General features: G+C 39.9%; 1 protein-coding gene across 2 annotated transcripts in view; it reads right to left on the reverse strand.

Moving 5' to 3' along the window:
* Positions 1-21,673, reverse strand: part of LOC137762755 (interferon-activable protein 203-like) — a 51,077-nt gene that overhangs the window by 16,835 nt on the left and 12,569 nt on the right. Inside the window, exons 2-8 of one of the 2 annotated variants that reach the window (XM_068541086.1) lie at positions 15,941-16,225; positions 14,883-15,016; positions 14,090-14,251; positions 12,437-12,604; positions 8,023-8,220; positions 5,144-5,563; positions 3,478-3,669 (exon numbers count right to left, since the gene is read on the reverse strand). In XM_068541086.1, coding sequence (XP_068397187.1) covers positions 3,478-3,669; positions 5,144-5,563; positions 8,023-8,220; positions 12,437-12,604; positions 14,090-14,251; positions 14,883-15,016; positions 15,941-16,205 — 1,539 coding nt within the window. In that variant the 5' untranslated portion in view covers positions 16,206-16,225. The remainder of the gene's footprint in view (positions 1-3,477; positions 3,670-5,143; positions 5,564-8,022; positions 8,221-12,436; positions 12,605-14,089; positions 14,252-14,882; positions 15,017-15,940; positions 16,226-21,673) is intronic. The other variant, XM_068541087.1, reaches the window with a different exon arrangement.

Genomic DNA, 21,673 nt, shown 5'->3' on the forward strand with positions numbered 1-21,673 from the left:
ACCAGACAAACATGTCACAAAGAAAGAAAACTACAGGCCAATATCACTGATGAACATAGATGCAAAAATCCTCAACAAAATACTAGCAAACAGAATCCAACAGCACATTAAAAGGATCATACACCATGAATAAGTGGGGTTTATCCCAGGAATGGAAGGATTCTTCAATATACGATAATCAATCAACGTGATACATCATATTAAAAATTGAAGGAGAAAAACCATATGATCATCTCAATAGATGCAGAGAAAGCTTTCCACAAAATTCAACACCCATTTATGATAAAAGCCCTGCAGAAAGTAGGCATAGAGGGAACTTTCCTCGACATAATAAAGGCCATATATGACAAACCCACAGCCAACATCGTCCTCAATGGTGAAAAACTGAAACCATTTCCACTAAGATCAGGAACAAGACAAGGTTGCCCACTCTCACCACTATTATTCAACATAGTTTTGGAAGTGTTAGCCACAGCAATCAGAGAAGAAAAAGAAATAAAACGAATCCAAATTGGAAAAGAAAAAGTAAAGCTGTCACTCTTTGCAGATGACATGATACTATACATAGAGAATCCTAAAGATGCTACCAGAAAACTCCTAGAGCTAATCAATGAATTTGGTAAAGTAGCAGGATACAAAATTAATGCACAGAAATCTCTTGCATTCCTATACACTAATGATGAAAAGTCTGAAAGTGAAATTAAGAAAACACTCCCATTTACCATTGCAACAAAAAGAATAAAATATCTAGGAATAAACCTACCTAAGGAGACAAAAGACCTGTATGCAGAAAATTATAAGACACTGATGAAAGAAATTAAAGATGATACAAATAGATGGAGAGATATACCATGTTCTTGGATTGGAAGAATCAACATTGTGAAAATGACTCTACTACCCAAAGCAATCTACAGATTCAATGCAATCCCTATCAAACTACCACTGGCATTTTTCACAGACTAGAACAAAAAATTTCACAATTTGTATGGAAACACAAAAGACCCCGAATAACCAAAGCAATCTTGTGAACAAAAAATGGAGCTGGAGGAATCAGGCTCCCTGACTTCAGACTATATTACAAAGCTACAGTAATCAAGATAGTTTGGTACTGGCACAAAAACAGAAACATAGATCAATGGAACAGGATGGAAAGCCCAGAGATAAACCAACACACATATGGTCGCCTTATCTTTGATAAAGGAGGCAAGCATATACAGTGGAGAAAAGACAGCCTCTTCAATAAGTGGTGCTGGGAAAACTGGACAGGTACATGTAAAAGCATGAAATTAGAACACTCCCTGACACCATACACAAAAATAAGCTCAAAATGGATTAAAGACCTAAGTGTAAGGCCAGATACTATCAAACTCTTAGAGGAAAACATAGGCAGAACACTCTATGACATAAATCACAGCAAGATCCTTTTTGACCCAGCTCCTAGAGAAATGGAAATAAAAACACAAATAAACAAATGGGACCTAATGAAACTTAAAAGCTTTTGCACAGCCAAGGAAACCATAAACAAGACCAAAAGACAACCCTTAGAATGGGAGAAAATATTTGCAAATGAAGCAACTGACAAAGGATTAATCTCCAAGATTTACAAGCAGTTCATGCAGCTCAATAACAAAAAAAACAAACAACCCAATCCAAAAATGGGCAGAAGACCTAAATCGACATTTCTCCAAAGAATATTTACAGATTGCCAACAGACACATGAAAGAATGCTGAACATCATTAATCATTAGAGAAATGCAAATCAAAACTACAATGAGATATCATCTCACACCGATCAGAATGGCCATCATCAAAAAATCTAGAAACAATAAATGCTGGAGAGGGTGTGGAGAAAAGGGAACCCTCTTGCACTGTTGGTGGGAATGTAAGTTGATACAGCCACTATGGAGAACAGTATGGAGTTTCCTTAGAAAACTAAAAATAGAACTACCATATGACCCAGCAATCCCACTACTGGGCATATACCCTGAGAAAACCATAATTCAAAAAGAGTCATGTACCAAAATGTTCATTGAAGCTCTATTTACAATAGCCAGGACATGGAAGCAACCTAAGTGTCCATCATCAGATGAATGGATAAAGAAGATGCGGCACATATATATACAATGGAATATTACTCAGCCATAAAAAGAAATGAAATGGAGGTATTTGTCGTGAGGTGGATGGAGTTAGAGTCTGTCATAGAGAGTGAAGTAAGTCAGAAAGAGAAAAACAAATACAGTATGCTAACACATATATATGGAATCTAAGGGAAAGAAAAAAAAAAAAAAAGGTCATGAAGAACCTAGTGGCAAGATGGGAATAAAGACACAGACCTACTAGAGAATGCACTTGAGGATATGGGGAGGGGGAGGGGTAAGATGTGACAGGGTGAGAGAGTGGCATGTACATATATACACTACCACATGTAAAATAGATAGCTAGTGGGAAGCAGCCTCATAGCACAGGGAGATCAGCTCGGTACTTTGTGACCACCTAGAGGGGTGGGATAGGGAGGGTGGGAGGGAGGGAGATGCAAGAGATATGGGAACATATGTATATGTATAACTGATTCACTTTGTTATAAAGGAGAAACTAACACACCATTGTAAAGCAATTATACTCCAATAAAGATGTTTAAAAAAATAAAAAATAAAAATAAATAAATAAATAAAAACGAACTGGTAAACAAAAAAAAAAAAAAAAAGAGAGACACATGTACCACAATGTTCATTGCAGTACTATTTACAATAGCCAGTACACGGAACCAACCTAAATGTCCATCGACAAATGAATGGATAAAGAAGATTTGGTACATATATACACTGGAATACTACTCAGCCATAAAAAGAATGAAATAATGCCATTTGCAGCAACATGGACGGACCTTGAGATTATCATACTAAGTGAAGTAGTCAGAGAAAGACAACTATCATATGTTATTATTTATATGTGGAATCTAAAAAGATGATACAAATGAACTTATTTACAAAACAGAAATAGATTGATAGACATAGAAAACAAACTTATGGTTACCAAAGAGGATAGCAGTGGGAGAAGCGGAAGTAAATTAGGAGTTTGGGATTAACATATGCACATTATTATCTATAAAATAGGTAAACGAGGACCTACTGTATAGCACAGAGAACTATACTCAATATCTTGTAATAACCTATAATGGAAAAGAATCTGAAAATGAATATATATATGTGTGTGTGTGTGTGTGTGTGTGTGTGTGTAACTGATTCCCTTTCTTGTACACTTGAAACTAAGAAAACATTGTAAATTAACTATACTTCAATACAGAAAATTAAATTTAAAAATATCCTTAAAAAAAAGAATAATGAAAAGGAACTTTACACCCACTAAATGGCAAAAATTAGTTCTCATTCCACCTGCTGGACTCTCCGTAGTAACAGCAGTCAAGTTTTCTTAAAGACTTCTACTTTGAAACAATGATCACCCCCCAGAAGATCTCACCTTGATGAAACTGTGAATTATGGATCTCAGCTGCCTCTTATCCCCACTTAATGCCAATTCAAAGCAGATGAGTTTAACTCTATCGCCTTTCTCACAGTTGATTCTGGTCAGTCGTTGTCCATAAACCAGCACTTCCATCACTCCTGTATCATCTTGTATTTCATAATATATGCATTCATTAGACACCAACTTCTGCAAAAGAAAATTAGCATCCATCTTCTGAGAACTGGATCAGGAATTTCCACAACTTTGAAAAATATAGGGCGTTAGTGGAAACTGTTGTCTCAGACCAGTTAATATGAGCTGGAGGTCCAGAATTACAGGTACCAAATAGTGTAAGATATCTTGTTCAGTTTATCCTCCCATTTAAATTCTCTTTCTATCTTTCCTTCCTTTAAGTCTTTGTGTGCTGGGTTCTTCTAGAAAACTGGATTACTTTCCTAATTTTTCCTGCTCCCATCTCAGAATAGCTGAGATTTCTTAAGAAACTTGGATATAGTGTGGTCTGATAAGCTGCACAGGTTTCTTTGGATCTCCCTGAGAACAAAGGCCATTCATGTCTTATTATGAGTCTCAAAAAGATGGTTGCAAGTTCTCCTTAAGCAGATTATTATTTCAATATGTAATTATTTCCTCTATCTTCTCTATTTATTCATTCTTCCCTAATCTGCCCAATCTTGAATCTAGATCATCTACTTCCATTGTTCTAATTTCTATGTCACTTACTTTACTCATTAATTCTACCAATGCACATGCGTGCACAGTCACTTAAACAGAGTATATGGAAAACAACAGGGGGATAGGTAAAGAGCCACCCTAGAAGACATATATAATGGAATATGAAACAATACTTCACATAACGGTTAGGTCAGCTAACCTGAGTATTTCTATGATGTGTTGGGACTGAAATACCTACCCTAATTCTAAGAATTCAGCAAACTTCTGCATTTTATTGCCCATATTAATATATTGTGGAATGAAACGACTTGATTTTTCTAGTGTTTTCAACATCCATATTTCTCTTATTAGTTAATGCCAAGGTTTTTTGCTCAACAATTTTTTGATGAATGAATGTGAAGAAGTGAGAGCACTTTAGAGGTCAGATGATCAGAATCTTAGCTAACTGTGGATAAGAGCTGACTCTAGGGCAAAGTAGTCTATTGATTTCTGACTCTGGTTGTCACAGTTGAAATCCAAGCTTGGAAGGGCAATTCTTTATTCACAATTAAGTTAAGCTGTCACTGAAACAGGTGAGGCAGAACTCAAAGAAACAAAACCAGAAGGAGAGCTCTCTCTCTTTCCCCCCAACCTCTCTCTATATATCTATATATATAAACATATATAGATGGATATAGATTTGTATGTATCTATATAGAGAGAGATATAAACTCTGCCCTTTACTGGCTCAGGGTGGCTATGAATGGATTAGCACAGCTGTTAAAATGCCATGATTTCTGAAGGACTTGCATACTGTTACCTTGGGAAGAAGAATGTTAAGAGATTGTCTATCTTATATTCTGAAGTGGGAAGACGGCACCCAGCTATCCCTGGTCAGGGGGGCTTTGAGTTCCTGTGTTTATGAAGTTAACCAAATTCATTCGGCAGCTAAGACTTTTACGTTCCGGGGTTGCAGAAGAAATATTGCAAAACAATGGTGTGGGCTTACCTTATGCACCAGAAACACCCCATTCACAAATGTTCCTAGAGCTTGCGAGTAAAGATGACTGATTTTAGGAGTTGCATTTGCCTTTTGAATCAGGCTTTTAGAGATCTCCATCTTTCGGTCAGGGTTAACATCAGACACAGATGAGGCATGGAACACCTCCAGGAACCCATTGCGGCCAAAATAATCTGATATGGCAATGATTTTCTTTGGGATGAACTTCTCCTTCAGGTCAACATGATAAACCTTCACTTGGAAGAACTGGCTCTCAGTAGCCACTGTGGCATGAAACATCTTCCTCTTGCCTTCTCTGACATCATATGTAAATGGTTCCGTTGCTTTCAGCACCATCACTTCTTTGGGCCCCCTCTGGAAGCCCTCCTCTCTGGAAGCTTCTTTAGGTACAGCCTTCAATCTTGGTTTCTACATAGAAGTATACACCAAAAACAGGCACAATTAAGAAAAGGATTCACTCTCTAATGAGAATCATCTATGGCTAAATGTTGACCTCAACAAAGAACATAATTAGGTGGAGTTGGGAAAAAAAAAAAAAAAAAAAAAAAAAACCTAGACAAAGATCACTGACATGGTATATATAATCTAATGGAATGTATGGAGACGATTTAAACAGTGATTTTTCTTCTTTTTCATTGTTTTATGAGTGTGGTAGGAAGAATAATTTTCTTTGAAAGGTATTAACTCAAGGGAAGAACTATTTCTCCCAGGAGGAGCTATGTAGAGTACAGAGGCAGTGGGCAATAGCAGTGCTGTTGTGTAGTGATTTCTAGTAGAGATGAGGATGAAAAAATCATCTTAAATTATCCCATCAACTCATTTCAGTGTGCAAGATAAGATACAAATTTGGATGAAAATAAATTGCCCTTGATAGCACTGAGAGTAGGGAATGGCTCCAGTCAGAATCCATTGATCTCATCCCAGTAGATGTGGCAATTTAAAGACCCAAATTAGAAAGTCCCTTTTCAGGAAAGCAGTGTTATGTTGAAAAAGGGTTAGTAGACAGTCACTGGAAAAATCCCATGAACTTCCTGAATTTGGAAATGTCCTGGATAAAGGATGTTTTGAAGAGTAGCAGAATCAGCCACCCCAAAATATGTTTCTTTGGCACAGAATTATCTTAAGCTGATTATTTTGAAAAACAACACACATAGAACCAGAAAGAAAGTTGCCCTTTTGTAAGGGAAATGTGTATTTATAAATTAAATCTCCATTTCTAAGGGTGTCTGTCCCTGTGTACTAGGAAGAGAAGGACTCTAAATCTCAAGAGAATACTATCACCAGAGGAGAAACTGACTTATATTTGCATAACAGACATCACCCTTGTTTTTCCTGCTTTTCCTGGTAACCTCCATATAACTGGCCTCCCCACACTTTTCTTTCTTCTGTCTTCACTAAAGATGGTATTTAAGCTGGTGACTTAGGCCACCTCAGGGAGTTACTCATTCTTCCTGGGTCTCTTCTATGTATAGATGAGGTATACCTGTTAATAAACTTCTGTTAGTTTTTTCTTGACAATCTTTGCTTTAATACAGGGGTCTCAGCCAAGAACTCAGAAGGGTAGAGGGGAAATTACTTTTCCTCCTCTACAGACCCCTGTTAGAATAATGGCAGGACCCTTAGGAGAAGAATGCCAAAGGAGAAGTCAGGTGTCAGGGGACTTTTCTATGGCCCCCTGTCTACCCAGTGCCTGAACCATTTCTGAGTTTCAGGAGAGCAGTTTGAATTGGAGGGGAGGCTACTGATCTGTAAGAAGAAGTGTGAAGGCAAGGGGGGGGGGGCCATGGGAGTTCTAGGGACCAGTTCATGGAGACAGGCCAGCTGCCTCCACAGACCAGCAGTGCTCCATGTGGTCTGACTTGTACCGTTATACAGGCCACAGCCTGGGGGTCATGGGGCTTAACTCTGATTTCTCATCACTGTGGCCAATTCTCCCTACATCCGAATGCTCATTCCCAGGCCAAGTTAATCAGTAACAACAAATCTCATACTGGTAACAACAGCAGCACCTTGACAAGAAGTGCACAGGACTTAAGGAAGAAATTATGTATCTATACTCAAGGTCATGAAAGAAGACCTGATGGACACATGTTCTTATTATGTTCATTGTGTGTATAGGGAATACTGGAAATAGCCTAAAGTCAAATAGTAAAGGATTATTTTTACATTTATAAAAATTTTAAAATGCAGTTATTCTCTTATATTAAAATAATAATTTAAATCTATACTTCTTGAATTAAGTAGCACTTCAAGATATAGCAGGTTAAAGAAAAAACCTGAATTATAGAAAAATATGTGTAATGTGATCAACCTGGGACAAATTGATATTCTTTGTATATACATAACAAAAGGTAAAATCAGAAAGACTGCCAAAATATGGCATTTGATAGAAGGGAGATTTCAGATAGTTAAAATTAATTATTTTTGTCTATGTATCTGCATTTCCTAAATTTCTTAGATGATATTACTTCCATAATTAAAAAAAAGAGAAAGAATTGGTGATAGTGCTTTGTTTGTTTCTGTATTTCTCCACCTTATTGCACCCTAAGCTCTCTCACTCATGGTGTATTGAGAGAAACACAGAAATAAAATTAAACAAACAAATTACTAGTTATACCCATGACTGAAGAGGAATGATTTATGTGCACACTAGGTCATAGAATATCCTAATGCAAAGGGCAGCATAATAAGAGTCCGTATTTGAATGTAGGTAGGATCTCAAAATACACACTCAATAACAACACGTGTGATCTAATTAACAAAGAATTGTATGTCGTAGGGGATTGGTGAGAAGTTCCTTTATGGTTCTAGAGAACACTGTCATTATGTTGTAGGGAGGGAAAATACTGAAAACAGGAATCTGGTACCTTGGTTGAGGAACTGCTGGATGAGGTTGGTGGCAGCATCTGAGGAGTCTGAAGGCAGGCCTCATTTGGGATTATGCTGGGGTCTGCACATTGTGGAAGCTGACTCTGTTCCAGGCATAGTTCCCTTTTCTTGGATGTAAGTGTTTTATTGGTTGTGTCTTCTATTTTTTGAATCCAAAAATATGTATGTTCTTCTTCCTGGTTAATGGTTTTCAATATCAGATGAACCATAACATTTCTCTCTTACCCTCTATCTCTCTCTGTCTCTATCTGTCTGTCTCTCTCTCACACACACACACCACAGGATCTTCACTCTGCCAATTTGCTCTGGAATAATAGTACATCTTCAGATACCCTCAACACCTCCCCAGCTTGGAGTCCAACCAGGATTGCACACTTCTCTCTGCAAATGTTAAAAACTCAGGTGATCAAAATTTCATCGGTCTGTTTTGGAATTCTGGCTCTACCTCTGCTGCAAACTGGCCTGTATCAACTTCACCAAGACAACACTTGGAGTAATTTATTAGTAGAAAACTCTACCAGGTTATAATGGAAGCACATCTCTGAACAATGTTGGCTGTACTTATGGACATTTTATTAACTAAGTCTTCATTACCTTATATATTTACCAAATAAGCAAATCGGTTTCTATCATCTACTCCTCAAATCCAGGAAACCCAGGTCTGCATCCATTTGAATGCTTTGTTTATCAGCATACCAGAGACATTGTCTCAAATTCATAATTCCAGAGGCAGGATTCTGCTATCTACCTAGTCTCTATCAAGCAACCAAATCTTTTGTAGTTCTCAGCAATAAACAGACCCATTCGCAATTTCACCCAGGGCATTCTCAGTACATGGATTTTTATAATTGTTTAAGCCAGGGCAGGAAGTGTCTGTAAAATCATTTATTTTGACTATCTTTGGTTTCACTGATGAAAGACCATTTCTAACATTCTGCAGTATAGAATTGCCACAGTTCTTACCACTTCTAGCACTCATTTAACCAATCCATAAAGTATCAGTTGTTGATAAAATTGTAGATGAGGGAGCTGCTTAAAATGCCTGTCTCTGGCACGCAGCTACTTGATTAGAATACCCTCTGACCTTCCTTGTCATTTCATTCCCCATTAGAAGGCTTAAGAGCCTGGGCAATGGAAACAAATCTGAGATATAACACTATCTGACATAAATTTTTACAAATAAATTTCAGATATTGTAGCATCTATACTACAATATATGCAATTAAATGCTCAAGTTTTAGAATTAAATTAGGCTACATTTGAATCCTGGCTCTAACATTCACTTTCTGCATGACCTTGGAGAAGATTTCTAACCTCTAAGAACTTCAGTTTTCTCATATGTAAAATGGGATTAACAATAGCATCCTCGTGTGACGTTATAAAGAACAAATGAGATAATGTACACAAAGAACACAGGTCTTAGAGTCTAGCACCATTAAATACTCATTACCTAGAAATATCACTACATTATTATTTTACAGTAGACACAGGGCTTTCTATTTTTGCTCTGATCCACAGATGTTTCATGCTTAATGTTGGCCTTCTTGATGGAAACCCAATATAGAGGTGGTATGGGAAGCACTTTATTAAAGAAGCTTCTCTATTCACTTCTGCTACATTTAGTAATTTAATCTCATTGACAAGAGCATCTTGATCATTTTTTACAATCGGTTAAACCAAAAACTTCCATCATAACAGTAGGATTTAGGTCCCTAAAACATACTATATGGCTGGATTATATTTAAAAATAGTAATTGATTTTTTTCCCTTGGCTTATTTCCTTCACCACTCTACCCTGTTCTTGAATCATGCCAATGTGTGCTGTTTGCTACTGGGGAGACATAGCAGCAGGAATCAAAGAAACTATTGGTCTGCTTCTGTCTTTGAATCCCAAACAGAGCCTATATTACAAAGAAAATAGTTGGGAGACCCCATGATGAAGAAGAACAAGGCTCTCCTGCTCTTTCCCCTGATGAATCAAAGACAGAATGGGTCAGATCCTTTTTGTGACAGGCCTCCTACAGAGGTGGCTGGACCCCAAAGAAGAAATGACTGAATGGTGTGTTTAGGTGTATGAGGCCAAAAGGACAGATGAGCCTCCCTGGGATTCCTGTGTTCCAAGGAGTTTTAGGGGTAGCAGAATGAGTCTTATGAAAGTAGAAATGACTATGTCACAAGTTTAGGCAGATGGGACCTTAGAAAGTGTCAATTCTAAGCCTGTATGCATAGAAAAATAGGGTTGCCTTGCAAAAGAGAGAGGATATGGGGATATATGTATACGTATAGCTGACTCACTTTGTTACACAGCAGAAACTAACACACATTGTAAAGCAATTATACTTCAATAAAGATGTTAAAAAAAAAAAAAGAAAAATAGGGTTGTCTAGAGATGTCCACATAAGTCATTGTCATAGCAGAGAGACAGTGAGCCTGAGGTTTCAATGACTAGACCAAGGCCAGCTGGACCTAGAGGCAAACAGGCACAGATTACTAGCTCCATCCCATAAATAAAACAAAGAGAGACTATGTGAGGAATTATTAATTATTGGAGGTAACAGTAATAAAAACAATAACAAAACTTGAAAAATCTTGTCAGAAGAAATCTGTCTTCAACTGGTATGCATGGATTTGCGTAGGGGGCTTCAGCCTCAGCAGCTTGGAACTTGGGTTACAAACTATTTTAGAGAATAATGATTTAAATACTGCTTTTGCCTATTCCTCAGTCACTTGCTTATTTGCTGCAGAAATAGGCATTGTATCCCAGTGTGATGATAAGCACAGGGGTCATATCAGGGCAGAAACAAGGCAGGCTAGGATAGGAGCTGATATACACGTGTGTGTACTCACTTTTCCATTCTCATCTGGTCTTTGCTGGGAAAGGGCACTGTGAATGAAAACTATGGCCTGCCACATCAGTAAACTAAGGATGCTGCAGCCATCAAGCCATCACATTACAGCTGCCCCCACGGTAAGCCCTGAGGGAACTCGGGATAGAAACAGGATGCCCACCATCTAGCAGTCAACTGCTGTAGCCCACCCTGATGGTGCACCTTGAGGAAACTCAGCATGAGAAAGCACAGGAGACTGGCCCCAGATATCTGAGGTTCATAGCAAAGGAATGATTTCAGTGAGTTCAGACTCTTGCATCTTCCTATACATAGAAAAGTACCAAATTCCTTAACTTGAGATATCTGGCTGTCTTTATTAACAGTAATCTTTTGATGTTCCAACTACCTGGTCTTTGTTGCAAAACCCCATATACATCCTGGCTCCCCCCCTTGCTTCTTCAGAGCAGTCTCTCAGAGCTATCTGAGATTCTGTGTCCCCCACTTAAGTCCTCATATTGTCTGCCGAATAAAACATAACTCTCAACTTTTAGGTTGTGCATTTTTCTTCAGTTGACAGGAACCTTATAACTGATGTTATAGTATGGTAACAAAGAAAAATGTACATTTATTACAGTTGCGATAAGTGCTAAAAAGGAAAAGGAAACGGATCTTTGAAAACAAACAAGAGGAATACCTAGGACTTCCCTGGTGGCACAGCCATTAAGAATCCACCTGCCAATGCAGGGGACATGGGTTCGAGCCCTGGTCCAGGAAGATCTCACATGCCACGGAGCAACTAAGTCCATGCACCACAACTACTGAGCCTGCACTCTAGAGCCTACGAGCCACAACTACTGAGCCCATGAGCCACAACTACTGAAGTCTGCACGCCCAGAGCCCATGCTCTGCAACAAGAGAAGCCACTGCAATGAGAAGCCCACACACCACAATGAAGAGTAGCCCCCACTCACCGCAGCAATGACCCAACGCAGCCAAAAATAAAATGTAGATAAATAAATAAATTTATTAAAAAAAAAAAAAAAAGAGGAATACCTAATGTATTCTGGGAGGGGGATATCAGTGAGGACTTGTATGAGGAAGAGATTCAGGTTTGCACCTGAAAGGTGAAGACACCTGAACCAGTGGTGAATCAGGACAAGTGATTCCAAACAAAGAAAGAAGTCCGTGTCAAAACATCTGATATGGGAAGGAGCACAGAACTTTGAAAATAAACCCTATCATGTGGTCAGTGAAAAAAGGGGAGTAGGGCCAAGGAAAGTGGAATGTAAGGGTGAACACACATTCATCTTGACTTGTCTGGTCACCTTCCCCTCCTCTTTCTATTCAACACAAGAATGTAACCCTCTCAAAATTAGAGATTATTTCATAAATACATGCGTTGTAAATAGCCAAGGAGTTAGAATAGAGTGGAATCACAAAACATACACGGAAAAATGAACGAGTGATTATATTAAATAAATGGTAAATTGTGGGAAATGAGATTATGATAATTCTTGTACTTATGTTGTAGGAGGTACAAGGAATGGGAACAGGGAGCAGGTACCTTGACTGAGAAACTGCTGGATGGTGTTGGTGGAGGTATAGATTTCACTGGACAGCTGCTCCCAGTTGGGCATGTGCTGGTTGCTGAAGTTCCTGGAAGCTGACTCTGTTTCTGAGATACGGTCTTCCTTTTTAAGTCATTAATTTTGGTGGCTATGTCATTTTTTTTCTCGAGAAAAAAAGATTTTTTTCTTTAGTTCTTGATAATGATTTTCAAAATCACATAGAACACAACATCATTTCTTTTCTCTTTTTTAACGTAGAGTCTTAAGTTTTCAATTTTTTTCTGAAATAATAGCACATATACAGATACCTGTATTACCTATCCTTCTCCTATCTCAACTAGGATTACAAATTTCACTCTCCAAATATTAAAAGCTCAGATGAAATTTCATTGGTGTGGGATGGAATCCAGGTCCTACATCTGATGCAAACTGGCCAAAGCAGGAAGGTAAACTTCCCTGGTTATAAGGGAAGCAAATCTCAGTCCAAAATTGGCTGCATTTAAGGATGTTTATTAACTATGACTTTCTGATCAAGAAAATACACAAGTGGGTTTCTGATATCTGCTCTTCAGGCTCCTAGAAACCTACTGATATTTTGGGAGAGATTACTGGACGAAATATGGACTCTTGGAACTAATAAGAAAAATGACAACAAGGGAACAACACCCCAAATAGAGAGTCCCTTTATATGGGAGGTCTGTCTTCAAGGGGCATGTGTTGGGGGTGGGGGGGGGGATGCAGCCTGAGTCAGAGGGCAGCTTGGGTCTTAGGTGAGAAACTATGTTAGAGAATAGTGTTTTAAATCCTGCTCTTGCCTACCCTTCATGTTGTCTTGGGGACATCTTTTAGTGCCCATTCATCTCAAATAAAGGCTCCATAGTCCTGGGTTGTGTATAACCACAGGGCAAAACAAAAAGCAGGTTGGAATAAGAGTCAATGTCTACAGGTGTGAAATCACTTTCCCACCCCTGTCTTGTCTTCCTCTGGGACAGGTTACCTATAATCTGAGCTCCTTGTCTAGAAGAAAAGAAAAATGTAGAGTTATCACAGTTGTGATAAGTACTATAAAGGAATAGTAAAGTGTCCTGTGAAGGCAAACAATGAGAGTATCTGATCCTTTCTTGAAAGGGGTTGTTTCAGTGAGAACTTGCCTGGGGAAGGAATTCAGGTTGGTACCTGAAGGTTGAATGCATTTGAGCCAGAGAAGAGACAGGGATAATGAATTCCCAATCAAGGAAAGAGCCTATGTGCAAACACCTGACATGGGAAAGAGCATAAAATGCTGAGAACTAGTCTAGACCTGTGGTTAAGGGGAAAGCGGTGAGAGGAGACTGAAATGTAGGGGAGAAACATACCCTTATAGTCATGTCTAATTGTCTGGCCACTCCCATTCCCTATTTCAGGACCAAACATAAGACAGTCACATTCTTGAGGTCAGGAATTATTTCATAAATGCATACCTTGCCAAAAGCCACAGGACTTAGAATACATTGAGGTCTCAATATCTGCATTTGATAAATTAATGGGTGATTTTATTATATAAGGAAATTTTATATAGTAAGGGATTACTGAGAAACTATTTCAAGGTCATGAGGATCCTTATAATATGATGTAGGGTGGTGAACGTATTAGGAACAGGGAAATGGTACCTTGGTTGAGGAACTGCTGGATGGCTTTGGTGGAAGCATTTGAGGAGTCTGGGGAAGGCTCTCAGTTGACTGTGTGCTGGTTACTAACAATCCTGGAAGCTGACTCTGCTCCTTCTTTAGATTCATCCTCTTAGATTCATTAGTTTTTGTGGTTTTCTTTTCCTGAAAGTAGGGTTTTTCCCCCTGGTTAATACTTTTCAATAATAAAAGAAACACATCTTTACTACTGAGAAAATCAAACTTTTATTACTAGATTCTAATTATACTAAAATTTATGTCCTTGGGAACTCCAGGGAACTACATATAGTCCATCATCTGAAGAGATGGCCAGAAGGTAAGAAGTGCACATGTATGTTGGCTTCATACCAATAGTAAGGAAAATTTTATACATGTCATTCCTGTACTCACTTCTGTGTTGATGAGAGGAGCAGTGGACTTGGATTTAGAAAATCTAAGTTTGAATTTAGTCTCTTTGAGTAGGCTTTGGCAAGCTGTTTTCCTAATCTGATTGCTATTTTAATATACATCTAAAAGAGGGGTAATGATTTCATATTTCCACCATAGGGAATTATATTACACAATTTAAAGTGCACAGTAGTTCGGAAACATAATGGGTGATCAGTACCTATTAATTCACTGGCTCTAAAATTAATTTTCACTCTGGCCCTGGATCCCCTTTTCTCTGATTCGTTTATTTGCATGTTGAGAAATGAATAAAGAACTAAGTGTTCATAAGAAGGTAACAAGTAGAAAAGCCACAGTAAAATCTTTTGTGGGACCTTAGCCATCCTACCTTCACAGGTGTATCCTTGATTGATTCAGGTCCCAAAGCTTTAAGAGTGGTGGATGTAGATTGGTCAGGACTGAGTTTATTCAGCTTGCTTTTTTTCACTGGAGTTGCTTCTTTTGCTCTGCTTCTCCTAATAACTGATGTGGTAAAAGAGAACATGATAAATCCAGAGGAGTTGGTCTAAGATACCTGAAGCACCTTCAATACTATTTCCTGTCACTTCCTGCTTGTGGATCTGGGTAAGCTTGTATCTGCCTCTACTGCATTAGCCTAGCTTGTCCATAGGTGGCCAGCAGTAGCAGCATAGGTATAGGTACTGGATCAGACTTCCTCAGTGGTTTCCTTTCTTGTCCCCTGTACCACGAGCATATTCTTCCTGTCCTCTGGACTCCTATCTAGCTCAGTCGAACCCTTTTACAATCCACTTATTCTATATTTTCCTTTTAAGAATCTAAAGTTTTCATGATGCTAGTGGTGGGTCAATTTCTACAGAAGACTTATTTGAATTACTGAAACCAGAGAAAATGAATATAATCTAATTTGTGATGGGACAAAGTGGTGATACTGGACTTTGACTTTTTAAAATATGTTTTCCTAATCCAGTGGTTTTATAAGAGGCAAGTTCTTCACATCTCTCAGAGGCAGGTTTTTATTTAAGTACTGCCTCAGAGTTGTTTCTAGAAAGTATAAAAATGATGGAGTAAATATGATAATAGAGCATGCATATTTACTGATTTAAATATTTCAAGAACCTACATGTTCTAATTTTGTTTCATCATTGTCTAACCTTTCTAATGTATGGAAGCCTCAGCCTTTCTCATCAGCTCCTTCTAATATTTTCTTTGCCCACACCCCCAAAATACACCCTCTAAAACATATCAGATCTCTTTGTAGGAAAGGCATCCTCTAAGTTGTCAATTTGTTGGCATCTAAAGTACTACCATTGTCACAGCTACTGAGTCCTAAGTTGGAAAAGAGAGGTCTAAACTTTGACCAAATCAGGGTTCTATTTAAGGTTGAGGTCAGTACGGAGAGAGTGTGAAAGATGTTCTTCCAAGTACCTTTTAACTTCTCATTTTTAAGAGTTTTAGCAAGGTCTTTAATTTCTTCTATATCTTTGACCAATTCTATTAATTTGTCAACACAGGCAGGCCCACGGAACTTTGCTTCCATCAAGTTAGCAATCTTAACTCTGTCATATTCATCTTGCATTTTACTAGTCAGTCTTAAATCCTTGGCCAGTAAACACTTAATCACGCTAAACTGATAATCACTGATGTACTGAAATCCTTTCAGCAGAATAATTCTCTTGAATTCATTCCCCATCTCTCAAGTTAGGGACGTGCCTGCAAGAGAAAAAAAACATACAGTGTTGCACCTTTTTACAGACAATTTAAAAGACTGGTTATGTCTATGTGAGTTAATGGCATATGTCAAAGTATTATCCATGGGTGTGTGTGACAAAAAGAGACTTAATTACCAGACGTGTTACTGCGGAAAGTGGGTTGAAAACTGCTGTATGAGAAACTTCTAAGAAATTCTCCCATTTTAATGATGATCTTGAGTTGGTTTAAGGGTGGGTATGGTGGAAGGAGGTCCAGAAATAAGCAATGGTTGCAGTGTGTCAAGTATGGACTACGCAGTGTCCAATCCCTGATTCCTCCTCCTATCCTTTATTGGAGCTGCAGCCTACTTCTTGAATGTCTGCCTTGTTGGTTCATGACTCTTTCCACCATGTCTGAAGTGGCCTATGAACAAAATGGGCTGCAACCTCTCACCTTATACAAATATCCTTCTGCCATAGCACTACAGTTCCACGCTGGGTACCAACCCTAGTCCATCCACTTGGCACTTCCCTAGTCAGTTCTCATTAGCATCATCTCTCCCTGGGGTGTGGACCATGTTCTCTGTGTCCTATGTGCCCATATCAGTGTCCCTTTGTTGGACTTCTCCCTTCTCTCTAGGACAGGATCACAGCATTTATTGGCTGGAATTATTTCAATGGCTGCTTGATTTTTCTCCTTCCAGGCTTAATTTCTCTAATCAGTTCTTTTCATAGAGCCAGATATCTCTCTATAAAGCCACGGTTCTATCCCACTTGACATCCTTCAATAGTTCCCCATTTTCTCTTTGAAAAAGTTCTTGCTCCATAGGCTGGCTTAAAATGCCTTGAATAATCTGCCTCTTTCTTTACCTCTGTAATTTTTATGTCTCTTGCTCTAGAAATACACACCACACCTTACTTTTTCATATTTCATGACTTTGTTAATTCCCTTCCCCAGGCCTAGAAAGCCATTCCCATCTCTCTTCCTCTGAATACCTCCTTAGAGCATTCAAGACTCAACTGAGGCTTTGTCTTCTGAAAGCTACCAGGGGCCTGATTTGGGAGTGAGTGTCACTCTTCTGGGCCTCTTTAGAGCCCTGTGCACCTCCTTGATGGCACTCAATGTATGGTATGTATTCCAGTTTTCTGTTTCAAGTCAAGAATTCTTTTAGTTAGGAAACATGTGTTTGTGTACCTTTTTTTATAATTGGAATGTTCAAATTCCCAGGGTTGTGAATTATTCCTTCTTGAGAGATCATGAGCAACCTCAGTTAGATCAGGCCCATAGAGTGATGAGCCCACACTGGCCCAGGACCACCACAGTGCTGCAGCCTGCCTTATCAAAAACCAGCCAATCCACCAGCGGGCCTGAAACAGCCCCTGAATCTCCTGGGCCATTGCCCTGCCTGCCAGTAGGCCAAAACCAATTCTGGGACAACTTGGACCCCTTAGCCAGTGGCACTAGGCTTTGGCCCCAATGACCAACAGGCTTATACCAGCTTCAGGACCGCCAGGGTCCTGTAACCAGAGGCCCTGAGACCTGGCTTCACCCACCAGTGAGCCGGCACTAGTCCCAGTAAGCCCTGGTCCCTGGTCCCGTCCTTTAGCAGGCTGACTCCAGCCCTGGGGCCACTGGGCCCCAGACCCAACCACCAACAGGCCCACACCAGTTCCGACACACACTGGACCCCTCAGCCAGCTGCCCCATGACCAAACCCCACTCACCAGTGGCCAGCACCAGTTTTGGGACATGCCAGAACCTGTAGCCTGCTGGCCTGCCTACCAGTGGGCCAGCACTGTCCCTGGGACACCCAAGGTTGCACAGCCAGTCACCTTCTGACCCAGCCTCACCAACCATTGTCCTTGGCACACGGCAGGGCCTGGCAACCAACTGGGGCCAGCCACACCTACCAGGCTATCCACGATAGTCAGCCGACCACAAAAGAAGGACTTGCATAGCTCTCATAGGGGGAACCCCTAGAGCAAGGGCCCCCAAACCCTGGGCTACAGACTGGTACCAGTCCATGGCCTATTAGGAACAGGGCTGCACAGCAGGAGATAAGCAGCAGGCAAGCAAGCAAAGCTTCATCTGTATCTACAGCTGCTCCCCATTGCTCACATTACTGCCTGAGCTGCACTTCCTGTCAGATCAGCGGCGGCATTAGAGCCTCATAGGAGCGCAAACCCTACTGTGACTGCACATGTGAAGGATCTAGGTTGTGCACTCCTTATGAGAATCTAATGCCTGATGATCTGAGGTGGAGCTGACGCGGTGATGCTAGCACTGGGGAGCGGCTGCAAATACAGATTATCATTAGCAGAGAGGTTTGACTGCACAGAGACCATAATAAATCAATTGCTTGCAGACTCATATCAAAACCCTATCAGTGAGTGGCAAGTGACAATTAAGCTGCATCTGGTGGCAGGCTTTATAGTGGCAAGTGAGTTGATGTACTTCAACTGTACAGCTGCATCTGGTGGCAGAGCTTAAGTCAGAATCCGACACTTATTTTAGTCTGCACGTGGCTGGCCCATTATTTTATTTACTACTGTCCATGCCTCTTTCCCGCACCATGCACTTGTCTCAGTCACAGTTTTGGCAAGCTAACCTTAGCCAAAATGAGTAAAAAACAAAAGTCACTGGAGAGCGTCTTTGAAAATGGGGAAGACCCAATGATGAGACAGCAGAAGACTCTTAAGACTGCCAACAAAAAGAAAGCTGCATTTAAAAGAAAATACCAAGAGTCCTACTTAAATTACGGGTTCATTGCAACAGGTGATTAACATTCTCCAAGCCCACTTTGCATAGTATGTGGTGACCAGCTATCCAACGAAGCCATGAAAGCTTCAAAACTGTTTCACCACATGGAGACCAAGCACCCTGCATGAAAAGACAAGCCTCTGGATTTTTTCAAAACAAAAACATGTGAACACGAAGAACAGAAGCAATTATCGAAGGCCACCACTTCATCACATGTGTCTGCACTGAGAGCATCATTCTTAGTGGCTAATTGCATTGCTAAAGCTAAGAAGCCCTTTACTATTGGTGAACAGTTGATCCTGCCTGCTGCTAAGGACATTTGTTGTGAAATTTTAGGAGAGGCTGCAATTCAAAGGTGGCACGTGTTCCTCTTTCGGCTAGCACCATAACTAGACGAACTGATGAAATAGCAGAGGATATTGAGGCATAATTGTTAGAGAGGATTAATGAGTCACCGTGGTATGCAATCCAGGTTGATGAGTGTACCAATGTTGACAACAAAACAACAATGCTTGTTTTTGTGTAATATATTTTTCAGGAGGATTCGCATGAGGATATGTTATGTGCACTTTTGTTGCCAACCAACACCACAGCTGCAGAACTATTCAAGTCTTTGAATGATTACATATCAGGAAAACTGAACTGGTCATTTTGTGTCAGTATATGCACAGACAGAGCGGCTGCCGTGACTGGACGGCTTTCTGGTTTCACTACTCAGGCCAAATAGGTCACTTCTGAATGTGAGTCTAAACACTGTGTCATCCATAGAGAAATGCTGATAAGCCGAAAAATGTCACCTGAACTTAACAACGTTCTGCAGGATGTGATTAAAATTATCAGTCACATTAAAGTACATGCCCTTAACTCACATTTGTTCATGTAGCTTTATGAGGAGATGGACACAGAGCACACACGTCTTCTCTTATACACAGAAGTGAGATGGCTTTCTAAAGGTAGATCATTGGCCAGAGTTTTTGAGTTATGAGAGCTGCCTTAGAGATTTCTTTTAGAAAAACAGGCACCATTGGCAGCACATTTCAGTGACACAAAATGGGTCTCAAAACTTGCTTACTGGGCTTCCCTGGTGGCGCAGTGGTTGAGAATCTGCCTGCCAATGCAGGGGACACGGGTTCGAGCCGTGGTCTGGGAAGATACCACATGCCGCGGAGCAACTGGGCCCGTGAGCCACAACTACTGAACTTGCACGTCTGGAGCCTGTGCTCCACAACAAGAGAGGCCGCAACAGTGAGAGGCCCACGCACCACAATGAAGAGTGGCCCAAGGTCGCCGCAACTAGAGAAAGCCCTCACACAGAAACGAAGACCCAACACAGCTAAAAATAAATAAATAAATAAATTAAAAAAAAAAAAAAAAAACTTGCTTACTTGTGTGACGTATTCAACCTGCTCAACAAACTCGATCTGTCACTTAAGGGGAGAACTACAACTGTGTTCAAGTCAGTAGATAAAGTGACTTCATTCAAAGCCAAACTGGAATTAGGGGGGTGACGAGTGAACATTGGGATGTTTGATATGTTTCAAACATTAGCAGAGATTTTGAGAGAGTGAGCCAGGGCCTTCTTTCTCCCACCTGGTGCATGATCACCTATCTCAGCTTTCAAGAGAGTTTGAGCATTACTTCCCAACCACAAAAGACCCCCGAACTGGGAAGGAATGGATCTACAACTCATTTGTGAATAAGCCAGGTGAATCTACTTTGTCCATGCTAGAAGAGGATCAACTGCTTGAGACTGCAAATGACAGTGGCCTTAAAAGTATGTTTGAGACCACTTCAAATCTCCATACATTCTGGATTAAAGTCAAGGTGGAATATCCTTAAATTGCCACAAAAGCACTGAAAAGCCTGCTTCCATTTCCAACATCCTATCTTTGTGAAGCAGGGTTTTCTGCAGTGTCAGCAACCAAAACGAGATTACAGAGTAGACTGGACATGAGCAACACACTTCAGCTGTCACTGTCTCCCATCATCCCCAGATGGGACCATCTAGTTGCAGGAAAACTGCTCAGGGCTCCCACTGATTCTGCATTATGGTGAGTTGTATAATTATTTCATTATATATCACATTGTAATAATAATAGAAATAAAGAGCATAATAAATGTAATGCGCTTGAATCATCCTGAAACCATTCCCCCCACCCTGGTCTGTGGAAAAATTGTCTTCCATGAAACTGGTCTCTGGTGCCAAAAAGTTGGGGACTGCAGCCCTAGAGCATATTGCTCTGGTGACCAGAAGGTAGTTAGTGCACTGCTGGGACAAATAGGACATCTACAAAAGACTACTTCTCCAAGGTCGGGAAACATAACCAATGTACCAAATACACAGAAATAAAACAAGAAATTAGGCAAAATGAAGCTAAAGAGGAATATGTTCCAAATGAAGGAACAAGATAAAACCTCAGAAGAACAACTTAGTGAAGTGGAGGTAGGCAACCTACCCAATAAATAGTTCACAGAGGTGACCATAAAGATGCTCAAAGAACTCAGGAGAAGATTGGATGAACAGAGTGAAAAGTTAGAAGTTTTAAACAAAAAATTAGAAAATATAAAGACGAAACAAACAGAGAGGAAGAATAAAATAACTGAAATGAAAAATAAACCAGAAGGAATCAACAGTAGAGCTAATGATACAGTAGAACAGATCAGCGAGCCGGAAGACAGAATAATGGAAATCTCTGAAGCTGAACAAAA

The sequence above is a fragment of the Eschrichtius robustus genome, chromosome 3 (genome assembly GCF_028021215.1).
Source record: "Eschrichtius robustus isolate mEscRob2 chromosome 3, mEscRob2.pri, whole genome shotgun sequence".
In the NCBI taxonomy this organism is placed as follows: Eukaryota; Metazoa; Chordata; class Mammalia; order Artiodactyla; family Eschrichtiidae; genus Eschrichtius; species Eschrichtius robustus.